This window comes from Corvus kubaryi, unplaced genomic scaffold (assembly GCF_017639235.1).
Source record: "Corvus kubaryi isolate FWS band 111438036 unplaced genomic scaffold, C.kubaryi_AGA036_p1.0 37396, whole genome shotgun sequence".
Lineage (NCBI taxonomy): Eukaryota > Metazoa > Chordata > Aves > Passeriformes > Corvidae > Corvus > Corvus kubaryi.
Genome location: NW_024581135.1, coordinates 20016950 through 20038807, shown reverse-complemented (window position 1 = coordinate 20038807; position 21858 = coordinate 20016950). Strand labels below are relative to the sequence as shown.

The window sequence follows — 21858 nt, the reverse complement described above, 5'->3', positions numbered from 1 at the left end:
GTACATTTAAAACAAAACAAAACAAAACAAAATCAAACAAAAACCAACCGATCAACCAAACAAAACCCAAAAAATCCAAACTAAAAAGAAAAACAAGCCCAAAACACCAAAAGCCACTATAGCAAAACCTTTAGGTATTCTGGACCTACGATTCTGTGAAATTAGTTCCAAGTTCTCGCAAAAAAGCCTGAAATCCGTTCAGTGTTCCAGTCGGGTTTATTTCCTCAAGTCCCCTCAGCTACCACGCGTCCCACAGCGGAACGGCAGCCGCCCAGCAGGGCGAGCCCACCTGCTTAGCACCGGCGGCACCGCCGTCCTGACCGCAACCCGTGCGCCGACAGCCTGCGGGAGCCGCCCCCCGCGGGGGCACAGCGCGGCCGGGCCCGGGCGCTGCCCTGCCGGCCCTGCCGCCGTCCCGCCCCCGCCCCTGCCGGCATCTCCTGCAGCGAGGCCGCGGCTGCCGTCGCCTGGCGCGGGAGCGGGCCGGGGGGGCCGGTGTCCCGCGGCTGCTCCGGGCGGGAAGGGCCCGCTGGGGTCAGAGGGGCGGCCTGGGAGCCGCTGCAGCCCGCGGCTGCGACTGGGGCTATGCACCGAAGGAGCGTGATGCGAGACCGCGTGGGTGGGAACGGCCTGGAGAATGGGATTCTGCGCCGTTCGTCAGTTTTAAGGGGCATTCAGGCAACACTGAAACGCTTGTAAAGTCATCATGGCTGCTCAAACAACTCTCAAAGGATGTTGAGACCCACGAAGTGTAAATCCAGCCATAAAGGAATGGGACAAATCTGTGATGGATCGGCCTATCTGTGATTACTAAACACAACAAACAAAACGCGATTCCAGCTCAGGAAGTTTCTGAAGCACTGTTCCCCAGAAGCTGAGAGGCTGTGCCAAGGGGAATATCTGTTTTATATATGCCTTGTTTTTAATCCACTTTCCTTAAGCATCTGTTACTGGAAAACAGGCTCCTAGGTTAAACAGACCTTTGGTCTGGCTCATGATGGTTGTGCATCTCCATTATGTTTACCATTTCCCCTGAGAAAACCATTTCAAGCATCTCCATCACTGTTTGCCAAAGGAAGCTGCATGTAGCAGGGGCTCTTCCTGCATTCTGGGACTTTGTAATGATTATGTGGTTGGCTCCAGGGGCATGTGCAGTTCTGCAGCTTCCTTATGGCCTTAAACACATGCTCCCCCAAAGGCCCCAAAATGATTTTAAACAGATGTAGCTGAGATACTGTTAGGTTTTCCCTGAGAGCATTACAGAAGAGCAGGTAAAATACTCTGATCCCAGAAACGTGAATCAGAGCCCCTCAAAGAAGTTAGGAAAAAGCTGAGACTTGGTGGAGAGGTACTAATAAGAGCCTAATTACTGATGCCTGAGAGCTGAAGGTGAGAAGATGTGATCCTAACCACACTCTTCTGTTGTCACAAAAACTTAGGGGCATTAGCTGTGTCATCTGGCATGCCACCTATCCCTGGGCAGGTATTCAGGGCTGATTCAATCATTTTGTGAACCTTTTCAGCTGAAACGTTGCTTATTGCAGTCTAGTTCAAAGTGAATTTCTAATGAATTACTTTAATTGAAAATAAGCTTGGTAAAAGTCAAAATGTGAAAAAGTGTGACTTTACATACACAAATGTTAGAATTTATTTGTAGAATTCACATTGTAAAAATCCTTGGTATTAATCATCATTAATATAGCTCTAAATGCATCTCACACTAACAGGCATTAGTGTGAGATTCAGATTATTTGGTTAGGATTAATAGAGGATTGGCTTTCTGATCAGCAATCAAAAAGATGCTGCAGCTTTCTAAAAACAAGTACCCCTTTGTGTCAGCCAAGCTGCTGAAGACAAATATTTTGCTTTTAAAAATTCTTATTTTAAGTCTGGATTTTAACTGGTGCATGAGAAACCTCTATACATGGAAAGGGAGAAGAGAAAGTCAGGTTAGCCATAGTTTGTCTCTGACTGACGTAAGACTTCATGGCTTAACCAATGAGAAGAACATCTCCTGCAGGCAAGAACTCAGATGGGACTATTTTATGCTTTTGATTTACCTTTTTGAATAAATGATGATAGAGAAAAGTGGTTATCACTACAAAAAAGTGCTGCGGAATCAGCAGCAAGTCAAGAGATTTGGCTGCTTTGCTTGAGGTTTTTCATGTGGCATTGAGATGGTAGGAACTTGGTCATTTCTGCAGCAAGATTTCATGAGAGACTGTGCTTACTGCTTTTGAGATCAAGAGCAAAACATTCAGGACATGTTAAGGATGGTATATTATATAGTCTATCAGTTTTAAAGGGGTGAGGCACACCTGTAATTGGAGGTAATCTTGGTTGAATCATTGGATCTTAGAGTCTGTTTTTGAAAATGTGCTTTGTTGTATGCTGTGCTTTTCTCTTACACCTTTTAAATAGGAAAGAATGTTTTCTGAACTGAAAGAACAAATAATTAACACATAGGTGGCTATGCTCCACAGGTAGAGGCTCTGCTGTGATCTAATGGTGTAGCCTTGGGAGCAGGATAAGGACTGCAGCATCCCAAGAAGGACTTGTTCAGAGAGGAACAACTCCTGACCCAGAGGCAATGGGTAATTGCAGCTGTTCCCATGAAGGGTAAAGCTCCTGTTGTCCAAGTACCCAGCCAGCTCAGGGAAAACCGCCATGTCCCTGTGCATCACACCTGCTCTGGGATGGCCCATGCCCCTGTAGGCCACACAAATACTGCAGGTCTTTCTGGACCTTGTGCAGAGAAAGTAAATTCCATGTGCTCACACTCTATGCTGTCTTGTAGATCTGTACAAGAACCACAGGGAATCTAAACCTACATCATCATTCTAATTGTTTTTACCATCATCTAAGTTTTTAATCTTTGATAGTGTGTGTATCTTAATTAGGAGCTGGTTCTCAAGTGTATTGAAAAGCAACCAAACAAACCAAATAATTGTGTAATTCTAATACATCATTCTGAGTATTCAAAACATCTAATTGCTGTAGCTAATTAAAAACAGGCTTGAACTTACCCTCCTCCTTGTCCTTTCTTGAACATGCTCTCTAAGCATCAGAGGTTCTAACATGTAGATCAGAATCTAGATCTCAGTATTATATCTGATGCTTGACACCCATTTTAAATTAAGTCTGGGATGAATAAATGCATATAATAAAAAGACAAAGGAGATTCTATTGTACTTAGGCACTTTATAAGGAATTATTTTAATGTAACATACTATTCTGCTTTACTGGTTTAATATTTAATATTTCTTAGCAGATTAAAACTGTGGTTCTAATGAGAAAAATAATTGAATGATACATCTAGAAGGTAATTCCCACATTTAAGTCTCAGTGATTTCAGTACTTTGCAATCACTTTATTTAGCTTAGGAAACTTTCCTCTTCCTGTGTAATGAGGCACAATGATTTAGGGTTTTGCGGACAGGGGAGAGAGCAAACCCCTTGAATGCAGTGTAACAGCTGCATGGTGAAACACCCTGCAGAAAACTTTGGGGCTGTACTACAAACTCTCCTGAGTTGTGTAAGGGAACTGGGGAAACTGAAGCAGCTAGAGGCTTCTAAAAATTCTTGGGCCTTATGCTTCCTCTCTTCATGCAGGATGTGAAGGGAACTAGGATTCCTTGCTAGTGTTGATAGTTGTGAGGGCAAGCAAAAGTAGCCCATGAAAAGGAAAGTTAGTCTGTCTGCTTTGTTTTCTCCCTCACCCTCCTCCTTGACAGAAGCATAATGATCTTCAGATCCTTGAAGGTCTTTTTCCCCTATTGTGGGAAAAAACGTTTAACAAGCCCTTCCTCTTATGAGAAAAAACCACTTCCCTGTAGACTGCCAGGATGTGCTGAGTATGTTTAGTGTTGCTTTTTATATATTCACGATCCCATTGGGGTAGCAGAGTTCCAGTTCCAGTGTTCACATGCAGTTCTAAAGTGTTACAGAGAACATACTTCCCCTAAAAAGATTGCTCACAGTTTTCTCTCTCAGTAACCTAAGTATTCAACCACCAAACATAGCTTTGATTACAGTACTTTGCAAGTAGCTTCTCAGTCATTCTACAATTTATGTAAGCATTTTATTAAGAAACTCAGACATAGCCTTAGGCCTCATGTAGGCTCATAAGAAGATTTGGTTAATATTTGGGAAAACATAAAAGTGTAATCTTTGCCTGCTTAAAACTCTTTCAGCTCTTTCAGAGCAAATTAATAGCAAGAAGTCAGTGGAGCCACACTGCTGAAGGGTCAGGTAATGCTGCAAAGAATGGGCTTCCTACGTTAGGCTACTAAGGTACACAAGCAATGTTTTAGAACATGTAAAGCAAGCAGATGTCAAGTGTTTGGCTGTTCTTTGAAGAATTAAACAAGGGTAAAGCACCATGACTATTCCTGCCCAGAAGAAAAGCTAATTATTTAGATGTGAGGGGAAGAAATGAAGCCATTTTCACCCTCCTTTGGGATTAACATATGATAGCTGAGACCACCTGATATTCTCAGGCTGTATTATCTTTCCTGTCTAATCTCTAATGAGTGAGCAGTGTGCATTTTCCTTTCTCTTCTTCACATGTGGATTCTAGACCCGTGGAAAGGGTGAATGTGGCAGTGTGACTGACATCTCCTTTCCATACAGATGAGAAATCTGCATGTGGAGATCACAGGCACACCATCTGATCCTGAAAAAAGCATGTGGGATATGACCCCAAGTGAAGATAGGGCTTTGGCTAATAAAGTTTCTTTTAACCTGCTTTATAATTAGAGCCTGTTTTGAAAATGTGCTCTGTGATGTCTGGTTCATGTTAAAAAGGAAAACGAAAAATGTTTTCAAGTCGTATACAGGGTGATACTGGAACATTTTTCAAACAGCCCAGTACTATTATAAGAACAGGGACTTGCAAATAATAGGAATATATTGTTTTTGCAGACAACCCTGCCTTTTAAAAATGCAAGAATATTTACACGAGTATACACTATTGCTTCTGATAAAGCTATTGACTTTGGTATTTGCAAACAGATACATTTAAATTGTGAAAAGTATCAGTTTAGGCATTTGAATATTATTTTTAATTTTTAATAGCAGTATCCTAAAAAACAAGTGGGTTTATTTTTCATTTTCCCCCTTGTGGTTCATCATTCCTTCATAGTAAATGCTATGGTGATGTAATACTCAGTTCAGGACATGTCAGTCACTGTCATGGTAAATGTCTATAATTCAGTGGCAACAGAAAACTATAAATGTAAAAAAGGTTGCATTTTATGATGGGACAGGTTGACAGGAAGAAAAAATTAGGATGTTGCCTAAAGTCAGTTACTTGCTCAATATTGGCATTAATGGCCATAAAAGCCAAGACCAATACTCCAGAGAAGATGGACTAAGATGAACTGCCTTAGTACAAGGCTCATTTAAAAGTGCCTCGATAACTATGTGCACAGAGATATAAATTTACTCTATTTATGAACTTCTGCTAAAATCATTGAATATCACTGAACAGTAAAAGGTATCTTCCATCCAAGAGTTTCAAGACAGGAGCACTGTAGAATCTGAATCTATACAGACTGTAAAAGGCCTCTGCACCATTAAAGAGTGCACTTAAATTGTTCAGTGGATAGCAAGTCAGTTCATACCTCAGTACAAACTTGCCACTTCTTCAAAAGGTCCTGGCCACTAACTTCAGTATATTGCAGCACAGGATGCACCCCACAGCCACCTGAAGAGGAGATGAAGACCTACTACATACCTACATGGTCCTACATGCCCTTGAGTGGACATCCATAACCTTTCTCAGGAGCACACAGGCTTTGTATACAGCCCCAGGTCGGCTCCTGCTGACATGGCTAAGCAATGATGTAATCACCAGGCCTGGGTCAGGGACACGATGGGATTTTGTGTGTCCTTAAGTAAATGTGTAACACAAAAGATATTAAGAGAAGATGAGAAGAAAAACAGCATCGATGCCCTCCAGGTTAAAGGCCAAATCTCACTATCCATAATCTTCCACTGACTTGTCACAGTCAGAAGGTCAAAATACGTGTTTGTTTTCTTTGTTTTTCATTATCCATACTGAAACACCTACATGACTTCAAATCAGTTGGGAGTAAATATTAACAGGGAATAAAACCCATAAAGTTATTTAAAAGACCCTTTAAATTACATGCACTTCTGCTTTCTCTGCTCAAGACTATTGCTTCAATCAGCCTAGGGCCATGGATCCTTCTTCTCTACACTGCATATTAACACTTACCTGACAAGGGTGAGCCTTGCTGGTTGCTGTACATTTCCAGGTCCTCAGTGGCTTGGACAATATCTAAATGCAAAGTTATTGAAGACATCTGCTTGGCAAGCCCTTTGAAGGAAAAATCAGTAGCTTTGAAGATTTAGGGATCCTTTTGGTAAGTATTTTAAAAAAGTTTGGCAGGAAAATCTAATAGGTCTTTGAGCTGATTCTATCATGTGCCAGAGTGACAGACCCCACATCTTTACCACAGGATTCACAAGAATCTCGTAAAAAGTGTGAAATAACTCAAAAAAAGGTAACATAGAAAAAAAAGATTCTCTGGCAAACTGTAAAATCTGATAACAAAATGGACATTATACTTTTGTTTCTTACTGCTCAATATGAGAATAGGCTGACAAGATCTATGAAATATTACAGGCTAATTTAAAAGTGCCTCAGTAATTGTACAACTACTTGCACAGAGATACAAATTTGTCCGATTCATGAACCTGAGTGGTCTCCTGGGTCATTGAATATCACTGAATAGCAAAGGGTATCTTTCATCTAAGAGTTTCAAGACAGCAGCATTTTATATTCCCTATTTCTTCAGTATTCAGGACTAATACTAGATATGTGAATTTACAAACTGAAATAGTTAAGTTTTAGTTACTTTAAAATGCAGTCTCTCAAAATCTGCAAAAAATTGAAGATTAAACATTTCTTTCAAAAATTGCACCCTTAATTTAATATGGAAGGAAGAATTACACTATGATAGTTTTAGGAAGGACATCTCCCAATATAGGTTTTAAAAAAACTTTATCTTACTTCTTCTATAATAGTAGTTGAGGAGGTAGGAAACATACTTTTATAAATTTGTTGGATTATTGCAATGAAAATCTGGTCAGTTGGGACCAAAAGGTCAATTCTGCAACCTTCTCCCAGGTGAAAGTCTTATTTTATTCGGCCTTTGACTAAAAATAATTTGATTAACAACACATAAAAAACCCCTAAACTGTCTGAAGAACAATGTTGATTACTTGTGGGGTTTTTTTTATGTTCTCTGCTTAAAGTTTGTCCAAGTGTGAAAATCACTTTTCAACACAGATAACAGACCAAATCCCAAGTTTTTTAACCATATCCCATTTTTTTTGTTGAGATGAATTTATTTGAATTAACTACCAGATGAATTGGTTTATATGATATGTCTATTATATCAATGACATTTAAATTTTTAAATTAGGAAATGAATTGACCTTGAGTAGCATATGTACTCAAAATTTATAATTAAGAAGAATATTAATCATTTAATTTTATAAAATGAACAGCTGTTCTAGTTGATTGGAAACAGCTAAAAGTATAAAATGTATTTTGTGAATGCAAAATTAAAAGTTAATTTTATTATGGAGTGCAATTTGCCAACTAGAAATAAATTCTTGAGATGTAAGCAATATATTTTTGTAATGCTCTACCTATACATCAGAAAGGTCACATGTATATTTAAATGCCATATTACTAAAAAAGTTTAATGATTTCAATTGAAAAGCTATCATATGATTTAGCAATTTACAGATGAGTATGAAACAGCTATGATGCATATACACCTCCTTTTCCCTATGAACTACTTAAAAGCTTTACAGAGAAATAGTTTTATTAGGTATTTTTTAATATTATAAACTGTTAGTTTCACTTACCTAAGTAAGTGTCCTAAGTCCCTAATTTTCTGCCTTTTTTTTTTTTTTTGTGTGTGTATGTGCTGTTCTTACAGATTAATATTTTCATTGGCATTTGATATTATGGGTTTTCCCTTAAATACGTCTCTCTCTCATGACAGGCTTTTAACTAATTTTGACTTTGTGTATTTTAACCCATGCACTTTCAACCTTTAATGCAGACATTACACATATATACAAGGTGCACAGGCTACAACATGACACTTTTTTTTTTAATCAGATACCACCACCTCCTTGACATGGTGCTGACACTGCCTGGGGTGATGGTCTTTCGCTTAAAACCTGAATACTTGCAGGCTCATACTTAAGTGAGTGGCAAAACTTTCTGTATTTCAGTACAAGCTGTGTCTTGTGGAATGAATAAGAACCCAAAATAGTCTGCTAGACGAGACAACATAGATGCTTGGCAAATTCAGCATGTCTTCAAACTGGAGAAAAATCTTTCTGTAATGGTCCAGCTTAGAAATCACCACATCTACCATTATCGGGCTAATTTCTGCTAGTTACATCTGCTCTAAGAGGAGCAGGTCTCTAGTTCTTAGTCAGGCTAAACTTGCACCAGAAACCACCTAAGACATTGCTTCAGCTCACTCTAATACTTCATTTTGGCACTTAACTCAGTGAAAGGCCTTGGCCATGTGGGAATTATTCTATCCTGTAAGAGACCTTTCGTACTCTGGGATACTGTTGTTTCTCCTGTACTGCTACCAACAAAAGCACTTCCCACGGCTCTCAATTTTAAGTAGTTTTGATCCATACACAGAATTGAAAGACTATGTAGTGAAACAAACTCTCTTTTAAAGCAATCTGAAATCCTCTAACTCTACATTCTTAACATAACTTAGTATCAAAGAAAGGAAGCAGATTGACACTGTGTGCCATGAAACATTTGAAAAAGCAGAAACCTTGTTATTCCTGATGAAATATTTAAATCCTACATCAGTAGTAAATGGGATGCACTTTTGTCTCAAAGACTTTTTTGAGACTTAAGGACTTCTGGATCAGGTCCACCAGTTATTTCCTGCCTTGCTGTCACTCAATCTGGAACACTAAAGATGTCTTCTACTTAGTATCATTCAAACACACACTTCTGATGTCTATATCTTTGGCAAAGGAATGCTAACTAATGAAGCTAAACATATTCCTCTCAAGGTTTTCTATAACAGGGCAGTTTATAGAAAATTCTTCAGTAGAAGACAACTGCTTGGTTATTAATTTAGTAACTTGACCCTAAGAATGTGGTGTGGGAAATTAATTCAGAATAATAAATACTAAAATATTGTTAAGGAGCTGTACCATGGTAACTGTCCATTAACTTCTCATTATTTCAGATATGAGGGCTCTCATGGTATTGTCTCATCTCATTATTCCCTGAGAGGATAGATTCTTGGCAGTATTTGACATACATACAAATACATTAGTTTTACATGTCCTGTCATTACAAACATTTATCGAGCTGTGTTTTTTGTTGATTCAGAAGTCCATGACAAAGTGTATCTCTATCAACATGGTTGTGCCAAAGCTTGCTTGACAACTGCCACCACAGGATCTCACCTGAAGCTGAACAGTTCCAGATTAATCCCTAGTGAAGTTTTGAAGGCACTTTTTATTTCACTGTCTCGTCATTAGGTAATCAGAAAATAAAGCTGATGTCATAAAAATATAAGGAGCAAATAACATATTCTCAGTGTTAGAATGCAAAATTCAGCAAATTATTGATCAGGTTGCTCAGTTTGTTTGGCTACATAGATTTCAATTTTAATAAAAGAGAACTTGCTGCAGTAACAAAGGTTATTATTTTAAAAGAAATATGCCTAAACTCATACTTACATGGTGCCCAGTGAGAGATAAGGAATCCTACAGGCTGTCACCATCTACCAGGTACTTTTAAACACAGTTTTGTGACAAGTATCTTCCCCTCTGCAGGACAGTGACTGCCACTTTGTTGTACTGGCAGGGTAACAAGGATCTCAGCCCCTAAATTCTGCAGTTTTACAGAAGGTTAACATACGGGAAGCACGTTTGGGCTCTGCTGTGCCAGAGACAACTTAAGCTGGGAACGGGTGTTTGTGGCTGGCCCTGTGGCCTGGACCTCTCTGAGCAGGGGCATCACTAACACTGACTGCTGCCCACTTCTGCACAAATACATATCCCAGTCTGTAGAACTTGACCTGTATGTTCATTCCCAGTATTGGCACCCTGCATCTATCTTTTTTCTCTCAGCTTAATGTGTAGGAAACAAAATACTGAAAATAATTTAAAAAACCCAACAACCCAAACCCAAGGCCAACCCACCAACCAAAGCCAACAGGCACACCCGTCTGCAGCAGCTCCCGGGATTTTAAAGGTGTTTACCATGAGCAGCTCTCAGGTCACCGTGCGCTGAGCTCCGCTCGGCCGCCGCGATGGAGCCGGACCCGGCCCGCCGCCTCAGCGGGAAATGGCGGGAAGGCGGCGGCCGCGCGCGGGGCACCCGGAGAAGGATCAAATGAGACCGACGCGGCGGGACCGTCCCTGCTGACCCCTTTGTGAACGTGTTTATTTCACGCTGCGGTCGCGGGTCGCTTTACAGAAACATCTCATGCTGGACCCCGCGCGGGGTCGAAGACGGAGGGAAACACGTGTATTCAAACGTACCTATTAAATAACCTGTACACAAAACTTCAGTCTGTTACCCTGAAAGCACCGAGGGCCGAGCCCCAGCACGGCCACACCGACGCTGCCACCTCACCCCCGGGTGTCTGTAAGCCTCGACCCCCGCGGCCGGACCGATCCGGCCCCGCTCTTGCCCCACGGCCCGGGGCCTCCCCTCAGCCACGCTCCAGGCCGGGCGCCTGCCCCGGGACGGCCCCGGAGCCCTATGAGCGTCCAGTCCCGGGCCTGGGGATCCGCGAAGGCCGCCCCCAGCCGGCATCTGCTCGCCGTGCCCGGCGAGTGTCCGAGAGCTGGCCGCCCTCTCCCCGCCGCCGCCGCCGCCCTGCCCCCGGCGGCGAAACGCCCCCAGCCCGGGTCCCGCCGCGGCGCGGCTCGGCTCGGCCCGCAGAGGCAGCAGCCGCCGGCGGTCCCGGCGGTCACAGGTCGCGGCTGTCCTCCCGCTTGACGCCGTCCGCCGCCGCCTTCAGCTTCTTGTTCTGGTGGGTCTTGACGTGCTTGGCCAGGTGGTCGCTGCGCATGAAGCGCTTCCCGCACTCAGGGCAGACGAAGCGCTTCTCGCCCGTGTGAGTCCGCAGGTGCCGCTGCAGCTCGTCGGAGCGGGTGAAGCTCTTTCCGCAGAAGAGCCAGTTGCAGACGAAGGGCCGCTCGCCCGTGTGCCAGCGCAGGTGCGCCTTCAGGTGCGAGGTCTTGCCGTACACCTTGCCGCAGCCGGGGATGTGGCAGATGTGCTGCTTCTTCTTGCCCGGCTCCGCCTCAGGGGCGCTGCCCGCGGCCGACTGGCAGTTGGGGCAGCGGCAGCGGCGGCACCTCCTGGCCGTGGCCGCCAGGGGAGACTTGCTCTGCAGCAGGGCGGCGATCTGTGTCTGGTACTGAGCGAAGTCCGAGTGCCCCAGCACCAAGCTCCGCGGCAGCGCCGCCGCCGCGGGGAAGCGGTGGCCGCAGCCTCCCGGAGCGCTGGCCTGCTGGATGCTCCACCAGGGGATGTCCTCGGGCGGCGGGTTGGGCGACAGCTGCCGGCAGGGCTGGGCGGGCGGAAGCAGGTTGGAGTAGCCGGGCGGCAGGGCGGCCTGGGCGGCGTAGGGGACGTAGGCGGGCGGGCAGCTGGACGGCAGGGCGGCCATGGAGGAGGGCAGCATCTTGACGGGGGAGAACTCGTAGGGGTAGGAGGGGTCCGCTGGTGGGGTGAGGGGCAGTTCGTGCGAACCCCCGAAGGAGGGCTGCAGGTGGTTCTTCTGAGGGGTCAGCCCCAAGCTGGGATGCGGCGGCGGCAGCCCTCCCGGGGAGTGCGCTGGCATCTCGCCGCTCCACGGGTGGAAGATCCTGGAGGGGGATCCCAGCGTCGGGTCGTAGGAGACCGGCAGGAAATCCGAGGGCGCTGCGCCCGGCTGCCCGATCCGGCTACAAGTAGCGGCCAGAAGAGCCAGGGGCGAGTGTTTGGCCAAATCTGGGGAGGCGCTGGGGGTGCGGTCCTGCGCAGAAACGGGAGGGAGGGGAGAATGGAAGGAGGGAAGAAAGCGCGTTACTCGCCGCTCGGCGACACCGGCCCGCGAGAAGCGGCCAGGGCCGCCCCGCCGCTCCCCGCACGGCCGGTAAACTTTCCGAAAACAATGCGCACCCAGGGGGCAGGACGGACCCGGCCCCCCCGCCCCGCCCAGAGACCGCTCCCGCCTGCGGCCAGCACCGCCGGCCCCGCCGCCGCTCCTGGGTCAGGGAAGCAGCCGCTGTGGGCAGGAGGGCATCCCCAGCGCCCCCCACACCTCTTGCCACGGAGCACTGCCTGGAGTTAGTGATGGGCTGCTGGCGGGAGAAGGAAGTTACCGGCCCGAGAAGCCCGAGCCCGGCCTCCTACCACCGCGGGGGTCCCCACCTACCTCTCCGGGCTGCCCGCCGGGTAAAGCCCCGGGAGGGAGGCGGCTGACACCAGCTGCCCCCGCGCAATGCGGCTCACAGCCGCAGGACTCGGCGCATCCCGACCTACACCGGGCGGGGGTACTGACCTGGAGGAAAGCCTGGAGGGAGTCGTTCCGGAGGACAGCCACCGCGGCCATGACTACTGCGCCCAGGGCGAAGGGAAGGCGCCGGGGCACTGCCGAGGCATGAGGACGCCGAGGGGAAGACGAGAAGCTGCCCAGTTTCCTTCTCTCTCCCCCTCTCTCTCCCTTTCCTTCTGATCTCTTCGCCTCCGTGCGCGTCCCACCCCCCTCGCGCTGCGCGATCTCCGCGGACTGTCTGACTGCGCCAGGATCACCTCCAAGAATTTGATAAGGACTTTGCTGGGCCGCCAACCAGTCAGAGGGAAGATTTATGGCTTTGAAGTTTGCCGCTACCCAATCATCAAAGAATAGCGGCTCTTTCAGAAGCGAAAGCAAATCCTTTGAATCCACAAAGCTCCTATGGTGTGTTTGTTGGTCTGGATAAAAGAACTGATTATTAGGGGGGATGGGAAGGGAGGAGATAAAGGCGGGACAATTAATGAAGTAATCACTATGTGGGAAATGTATATACACAAATAATTGGATTTTCTTGATCAAAGGACCCCTTACCGCCTAGAGACCCTCGCGTTGGATGTGCAAGACACTGGATCCCCCCCCTCCTTATTTTTTTTTTTTTTTGCAATTAAATTTGTGGCAGAGTCCTAAAGTGACAACGCGTCTTTGTTATCGCTCGAGAAATCTGCCTCCAGATTCCTCTGATAGTGTTTAATGACTCAAAGTAACAGAGCACAGCGAGTTCACCTGATCGGGGCTGGTCGATCCCAGCCGTAAAACTTCCCTGGAGTAATTGTCGGTGGTTCCTCCCCGCTCCCTCCCTCCGCCCGCCCTTCCCCCGAGGCTGAGGGGTATGCCCTCAATATGACTCCGCAAATAACCGTGCATTTTCTCTTCTGGTAGTTGGAGTTTCACATCGCTCAGCCGGCATTGCCCCCTTGTTACCGGGAGCCCCCGCCTGGCGCGGGGCCAGGCCAGGCGCCCAGCCGGGGCTGGGGAGGAGTGGCGGGCTGCCACCGGCAGCAAGCGCTCTCTCAGACAGACACACCGAGAAACCGGGTAGCCGGGAAGCAGAAGGGAAAAGTTTCCTTTTCCCTAGAGGGAGCCGGGTGCAAAAGACATAATTTCTTTAAATGAAAACCGGAGTCTCTCTTGGCGGGCCTGCCGAGCCGGCCTGTCTTGCGCAGGAGGGAGTGCAGGTCTGGGCGGCTCCTCGGGAGCACGAACGCTGCTACCGGGTCTCTGCCTCACCCGTTCACTCACCTCCTGCCCCAAAGCCAAGGTCGGCCCCGAGCGCTTTGTTACCTCACCCCGCACCTTTCGGCCTCTGTCTATACATGTCTATACCCGTGTGTGTATGAAGGATCTAACCTGCTTTGCGTTCGACCATGTGTGGCTATTGACCCTCTAACCAGCACCAGGCACATCTGGGTCACAGCTTGCCGCCATCGCCGGCTGCTGAGCTCAGTGGGCTGCAGAGCTGGCGGGACCCCTCGCATGTGCCGCCCAGCGAGGGGCAGGCGGGGCCCCGCGCTTCTCCGTGGGCCCGCTCAGCTCCGCGCTCCGCCGGGGGCCCTGGAAACGCTCTCCTCTCCTCCCCGCTTCCCCATCTGCTCCGAGGCCATCGCAAACGCCGGCCTGTTTGGCCAGGTACCAAACCAGGACGTTCATCTCCGTCTTGAGGAGGTGGGGGTGCTCTTTCGGGCAGATGCTGGCTGGCTCTGGTCCGCCGGAGCTGTTTGCACAGGTAACTCGATCCTCTCCGCAGTCGCTGGCTTCAGTTGTATTCGCACCGCCACTGAAGTCTCTTTAAACGCCAGCACACAGAGATCTTTATCTGCCTTTCCTGTGGAAACAATCACTGTCCGCTCAAAGACTTTCAAGAGTTGTAGGGCTTGAATTAGATCGGTTTCTTTGAAGGGATTAAAGTGCCAAGTCCTCTCCCACGGCTCCATATTGAATCCTGGGGAGAAATAAAAGCTCGACCCCGTGTAACACTACGCAGCAGCCATATCAAGCTCTTCCCATGTGCCAGGTAACCGTTTCACCAGGTCGGCAACAGGGAGACAAGGGTCTCCCATCCAGCGCTTTTACCATGCCCTGATGCATCGAGGCAAGGCTCGCCGCTGCTGCAGGATCCCGCGGCCTGGCGGCAGCCCCCGCCAGGGCGTGAGGTTGTGGGCGATAGGATTCCCCATCCGCCTGCAAGGGTGCAAGGCTCACGGGGTCCAGCACCTCCATCCACCACACACGAACACCTCCCAGTACCGCCGATGCGCGATCCGCCGGGGGCCGCACCGCGTCCACACGGGACATGGCGGCAAACAGGGAACCACAGCGAGCCCCGGCCGACAGCGCGGCCGGGAGGGCGCGCACACAGGCATAGCCCCGCACACCCCGCCCGCAGCCGTCGGGTGCCCCCCGCTCACTGCCAAGCTCCAGCCGCGCCACTAGAGCCGCATCGGGACAGGAGCGCACTTGTTGTCCCCTCGAGTCTAAGCTGTAGCCAGGGCAGCAGGAGCCGAGGCGGAACCCCGACGTGGGGAGCCCGACCCGCACCTCTGCTCCCTGGAGGAGCAATAACCCGCCAACCAAGCGAAACGGCGGCGCTCGCATTTGCGTTGTCCCTAAACCTCTGTATCCCCAAACTTATGTCAAACCTAGACACCAGCGAGATGCCCGATTTAACGCCTAACTCGATTTTTGTTAATTCGCTTAACCTACTAACTGCCAGAAGACTATTCAGAACAATGTTTCTAAACGAAATGAGAGCGGATAGGTAGTTCAGGAGACACTGAACACACCGAGGTTCCCTCCATTCTCTAAAGTACGGTATTTTCCCAGATATCTCGACGAACCAAAACGATTTGACAAGTTACAAAAGAGTTAGGGGAAAGCTGGATAAGTTTCTATACAGCTGCCACACTACAAATGCTATAAATCTGCATCCAAGAAAGCACATTACTTAAAAATCGAAAATAAATGCTCATTTCTGGAAGAAACCATGGGCTGAAAAATGAAACGTTGCAGTCATAATTTTCTGTACAAATAATTAGTGTTCAAACTTAGAGCACTTGAGTCTCCTGAAATGTATTCTTAATGAAGTGATGTTCAGAGCTATCATTAAAAATGCAGGGCTGGAAGATCAAAGTACAATATTTATTTTAGAAATTTGTTTCAGTTATCAGGAGATACAGGTATCAAGGCCAAGTGTCAATTCAGTTACACAAAGCACTATTTCCATGAGAAATGGGCTGCCGCTACATCCCAGTGTAAAGCAAAGGGACACCAGAGATGCGCCGCAGCGCGGGAGGCGGCGCGGCGCCGGCGGGGGGGCGCGGAGTGCTCCCGGCGGCGCAGCCGGGCCAGGGGCCACTCGGAGAGCAGCGCTGAAGAGCACAGCCCTGCGGAGAGCTTTGGCCCGCAGATCAAGGGGCCGGTCCCGACCGGCGGGGCTATAGGGGCCGGAGAGGCACTTGGGCGTACCGAGGAGGCAGCGGCAGCGCCATCAGCGCCGGGGGCAGCACGGCGGCCGGGATACAAAGAGCCGGAGCCTGAATTGCTGCAGCCACAGGGCTGAGGAGCAAGGGGCACGGTTCTCACAGCCCCGCTGTCTCCATGGGACCCTGCCTGCTACGGCGGGCGGCGAGACTCCTACCACCCCCGGGGTCAGAGGGGCTCAGCCTGCGCTGGGCTGGATGGCTACTGTCGATTTAAACACAGTGAATGTAAATAACAATCACCATTTCTGAGATAGGTGTTTTAAAATTCAGGATTTTTCAAATTCAGGTATCACAGAGTGGCTGTGCCACCTTGTAGGACTCTGCGGACCTTGGTTTGAATGCAGGTAGCAGAGAAAAAAAATACTTGGGAATAGCAGCTGCTTGCATACCAGTGGTACCCTCCATGGTTTCTGCTGTGCCTCTGACTTCTGGGCCTCAAGTACCTCATCCTGGAGCCCACTCCAAAACCTGTCCCAGTGACGGCTCACACTGCCACAGCCAAGTCCTCTCATGACATTCACAGTCCCGCCAAAGACATTTGCAGTCACCTGCCATGACCCCCCCAAGGCCTTCTTGTGATGACCCCAGTTCCTCAGCTCTTCCAGTGTAGCCATGAACAACCCTGAAAGCCTGGATGGGCTCTGGCCACCTGCCTGTCCATAACTTGGGATTCTTGGGTTGCTTTCAATGAAATACTGTTCTTTAGCAATTGTGACAAAGAATCAGAAATAGAATAATTTTTAAGTGAACAGCTGCATTAAGCAATTACTGCATTCAGCCAAGCCACCTAGTCAAGTTGCCCATGAAAGGTGACAAAATCTAAACCTGAAAAGGATTTAATAAACTTGCTCCAGAAGGCAGTGTCTTCACACCATCCATCATTCTGTCTGGTTTAAAGATGTACTAACAGAAACCACCCATTCACAACAGCAAGAAGTTTCACCAGAAGGTAAATTACCCTAGGTATACAGCTTCAAGCACGTGTGGATACACTACCAACAGTTCTGAGTTATATCCCATTAATACCATTTTTATTTACTTCAGCATATTCACATTTTTACAGTAGGCAACATGACTGGCATAAGGAGAGGAATCACCAGTTCACACAGCATAATTTGAACATCAGTAGATGAAAATAAAAAGAAACATTAAAAACTGCTATGGTATCTCCTGCTTTTTTCTGTGCATAAGGGAAAAACACAAAATCCCAGACAAGATCAGCACATGTAAAGGCATATTTAGGATTTGAAGTCTTGTCTCAACATTTCCCAGTCTAGGTGTGGATTTGACAAAGATTGATAGAGGATTTCTGAAAGCTGAGCTGCCCTTTATGAAAAGTAGAACAGGTTTTATGCCTCACAAAGTTTTACTACCTGTTTTCAAAGGTTTAAATATCTTAATGTATTCATCTTCTGCTCTGTTCTTGGCTGGCCCTTTGTGACTCTTCCTCCTGTCTTGGGGAACATTGGTGAACATTTTTGGATATACTTCCTTCCCTTGCTTCCATCCTTTAAAAAAGAATCAGACTCTTAATCATAACAATATTGAAAGTGTTATTCTTGGCTCTACTCGGAATGCCTGGGACACTTTAGTTCAAAATGATAATTTCAAATTCTCTGGGAATGCCTTTCTGCCTCAGGCACACATGGCTGCATTTTCGTCACAACTCTAATAGCTAGAAATGGACTTCTACAAAACGGAAAGCAAGCCAAGACTTGGGTGAGCAGCTGAAAAGGATCTGCAGCCTGCTTGTCCTCTCATTTGGGGAAACATTAGGTAAAAAAAGCCTCTGTATTTTTGATGGAATGCATTTGTTTGGGGAAGACAGGATGGGAACTTTTAATTTTATGACCACAGATACATATAGCTATTCATTTTTTTTGCATTGCAATTATTCAGCATAGAATGAAAAGGTAATTAAATTATTTGCTTCCTCTTAACTACAGAGAGCATATTATCTAAAAATTTGGTCTCATGATAATTAATTTTAGTTACTTAGTGTATTTATTGACAAATTAAACAGCTGTGTTTATACTGTGTTAGAACTGGAAACAGTGCAAAGTTTATCCAGAAAGATCATTGTTTAATCTACACATAAATATTGGATGATCACATGCCTGCCACATTGCTATTGATTTGGCTGAATGGATTAATCCAACACTGTAAAAATACACCTGTTACTTAATGAACTCATGCTGTAATTCTAGAACATTTTGGTACAGAAAATATTAAGTATTTTCCAATGGCAGTATTTTTCAATATTTCAAGAATCACTTTTGAAATAACCCATTCTTCAAGGACTACTGAACAAGAATGTACAATAATGTGCATAATCTTAATTATAAAAGCAAGAGCTCTATACAAACTCTTCAGCAACTCCCCTTTAGTTGGGGATAAAAACAGAGATATGAAGAAAAAGCCCAATAATTGGATTGTGAGGGTCAAAACAGGGACACAGATATGGTACATGACTGGCATTGGAGGTGTCTCAGGTAAGAGATACTGTCTTCACACTGTGGGAGAGAATCTGAAGACCCTCTCTGTATAAAGCTTTTAAGGTAGGTTTTTCCAGTAATACACACATATTAGTGAAAGGCAGTCTATAAACTATGACATAGGTGAATGTCCTCAACAGGGGGAGAATTTTTGAAAGGGACCTAGAAAAACTAAATTTCTAAATTGAGAGGTTTTTTTTAAATGCCACTCTTCTTAACTGCCACCAGAGGCTCAGTATCCCATGAAAGATTGGGGAAAACTTCAATTGCAATTCTTATTTCTCCCTAGCTGAACACTGCTCTCATAGACGGGCAGAAAAGTCTTTTCAGGAAAGCAGTGTACAGTATGTTTCAGTGTCATTTCATAAACTGATGCCTTAAGTGGTGCAGAATAATACATAAATAGTCAAATGCATAAATTACATTAACTACCCAAATATAAATTTGCCTCCCTCAAATTCTGAAAATAAAAACACCATCAATAAAATTATTTCAAATGTAAATACACAATATTTGTATTATGCTTTCCATCCTCACAGAACTATAAAAAGGTAAAGTCATTCTCAGCATATCCTTACACACTAGAGTCAGCTTCCTTCCCCTTCTTTACAAGGGGAATAACCCTTGCCATACACACAACTGCTCCAGGCTTGAAAAGAGGAGCTCCTTGCCTCAGTTCTGCACATAGATTACCAGGCTGCTCCTCACCAAACACTTAAACAACTTACCCTAGCTCAGCTGAAACTTCAGAAGTACTGGTTGAGGTATGTACCTCCTGCTGGCCAGCTGGCCATGCCAAATCAAAGCAAACAACCCTAATCTGGGAATAAATCACATTTCACTTCACTCTTCAATCAGCCCCTATTGCTCAGGGACAAACAACTTGACCAGCTGTTTGAGAACCCAGGATGAGAAGAGGAGAAAGGATATTCTCCTCAAAGACGAGGGTGTCAGCATGGCCATGACTAGTGAACCAGTCTAATGAACAGTATAGTTTTTCTCACACTTCTGGAACCTCTGAGACAGAGGGAGAAAAAGAGAAGATCTTCAAATGGTTAAGTTTTTTGGCTTCTCTCCCTTAGTAAATCTCACATTCCTATTTCCTATATATGAAGAAAGCTTGCATATTCTACTAGCACTGAGCTGAGAGAATCACATATTACATATGAAAGAGAGAAGAGTCCATGGCAAAGGGCAGATGCTGCAACCAAGTTGAAATGTATTAGTCTAAATTACCTAATTCTTATGCTTGGAAATAAGAACAAGACTATGATGGCATTGGAGTGCTGGCACTCCAATGCCCAAATGATATAGAAATCTGTGACTAAAAACTGAGTGCTTCTTAGGAGGTCACACTAAAGCACAAAGAACTATTTTCCAAATGTTTTGTCTTAAAAAAGAAAGCTTGGAGAAAAATCCAAATGCCAAGTCATGCAATTTCATCGGTGTCATCAGACTAACGTTATAAAATGCTGTGATTCTTATCAATGCACAAGAGTATGGTGCTGAAAAATAATAGTCTATCAAGATTCTTACAGAAGGGAGTGGAATAGATGCCCAGAAAAACTAAACTGGGCTCATGATTTACTACTTTTTTCTACTTCCATTGCTACACATGCTAAGTGTACTTGGCACATGGAGTGATTCAGAAAGAAGCTGCTCTATAATGCCAGTGATTCTCTTTAATGAGATACAGTTATCAGTTGAATTATGAATTTTTGCTGCCTGTTCTTATTAAGGGTAAGGTAATTCGCATTCTAGAAGTAAGACTGTTTACAAGAGAACATAGTAATCAAAATCCCTCTAAATCAAGTTTTACAAATGTACACAGTGAAGCTAGAGGTAGTTCTATCAATGTGCATAGCTTTATTCATTAAACTCTACTGCAAAGACTCAAGAGAAAGTGTTACATCTCCAGTTTTATCTAGTCTTCCAAATTAGTATTGCATTCCTGTATCTCAGGAATTTAATATGGGAAGAGACAAAATGAACTTTCTGCTTGAGCCTTCTGATACCCTGGTGACCTCCTCCTCCTGGGAGATCCTATGCTGTTAATTTAGACACCATATGCCTCACTGGTCATCAATTCAATTGCTGCTCTCTGTGTTATAGCCTTCACAGGGATTTTGATCACACTGCCCATAAAATGAATCACTTCCTCTGCCTACTGTTGTTCTACCAGTCAGACAAGCCCCAGATGATCAGTATTTTCTTATAAATATAAATAGCACAATCTAGTCAGCTTTGTTCTTTCTTTTGGTATATGCTTCTCTGCTATCATTTATACACTATTTGCAGTGCTCCAAGTAAAGCATCAACAACTGGAAAACAGCAGAGGAGGAATGCAGGAAAACGGAAACAGAGCTATACAGACTCTGAATTAACACTACTGGTCAGGTGTCTGAATGTAAGCCAGCATTTTGGGAGGGGTCTGAAGCAAAAGCCTAACCATCCAGGTGGACAGAAAAGGTAATCTCCAAGCAGACAGCACACCAGCACCAAGACTGACTGGAGGAGCTAAGAATGAGCATGGAATTACACATGTTAATTCTGGGGACACTGATTAGGAGAATACTAAGACAAATGGAGCAGCTCAGCCTGAGCAATTGATTGAAGCTGTTTTCATCTCTGTGGGGTGTTCTTTAACATTTCACTCTATGCAGCCATATACAGCCACCTCTGACACTCAACTCATACATACATTCAACCTAGATAAGGCATGGACACTTTGTTTCCACTTCCCCGTTCTCTCCTGCCACTAGCCAGAAAAGCAATTATTCTTCATGGTTTCCCTTTCTTCTTTTTGTAAACTTCTGTCAACTTACCAAGTTTACCAGTGACAGGATATGTAAGAATACACCAGACAGATGTGGGAGGAATATTCAGGATATTTTTCTGAGTAACAGGAGTGCAGCTGCAGAGATGGGTGGAAATACAGAAATGGGATCAACAAGCAAAATCTTGTGACAGTCCTGAGTAAGAAGGTGGTAAAACTGCAGTGAGTGTACTGGGAGGAACTTTAGTCACATTGAGCACATCATCTTTAAAGCATTTATCTTCACAACTCCTCTATAAAGAAGTACTATGTTATTATTGCTTTTTAATCAAAGGCGACACAGGTGATCACGTACCTTGTTCTATGTCATATATTAACCCTACTGAAGAGCAGGGAGTTGGACTGATGAGCAGAGGCACACAACTTGGGACCAAACAGTATGATGTTCCACCTAATTTCCCTTGCAAAATCCAAACTCTTTTCTACAGCCCTCCCATC

General features: G+C 45.7%; 2 protein-coding genes across 19 annotated transcripts in view; both read right to left on the bottom strand.

The window, feature by feature from the left end:
- The window catches only part of MYO3B (myosin IIIB), a 248831-nt gene that overhangs the window by 8164 nt on the left and 218809 nt on the right, over positions 1-21858 (bottom strand). Inside the window, exon 41 of one of the 18 annotated variants that reach the window (XM_042041617.1) lies at positions 14349-14432. The exons of 16 other annotated variants lie outside the window; for them this stretch is intronic. The gene's annotated coding sequence lies outside the window, so the exon portion shown is untranslated. Of the gene's footprint in view, positions 1-14348; positions 14433-17511; positions 17598-21858 lie in introns of those variants that run through there. One more of the 18 variants, XM_042041621.1, reaches the window with a different exon arrangement.
- SP5 (Sp5 transcription factor) lies at positions 10462-14044 on the bottom strand. Its single transcript, XM_042041637.1, has 3 exons — positions 13958-14044; positions 12596-13008; positions 10462-12067 (listed from the first exon to the last, which is right to left on the bottom strand). The coding sequence occupies exons 1-3, from the start codon at positions 13974-13976 to the stop codon at positions 11015-11017; spliced, it is 1485 nt and encodes a 494-aa protein (XP_041897571.1). The 5' UTR covers positions 13977-14044; the 3' UTR covers positions 10462-11014.

Coding starts and splice junctions, on each gene's coding strand:
- SP5 (XM_042041637.1), bottom strand. Junction 12,068..12,595: donor CCCTCCAGGCTTTCCTCCAG/GTCAGTACCCCC, acceptor GTTTCTGCGCAG/GACCGCACCCCCAGCGCCTC.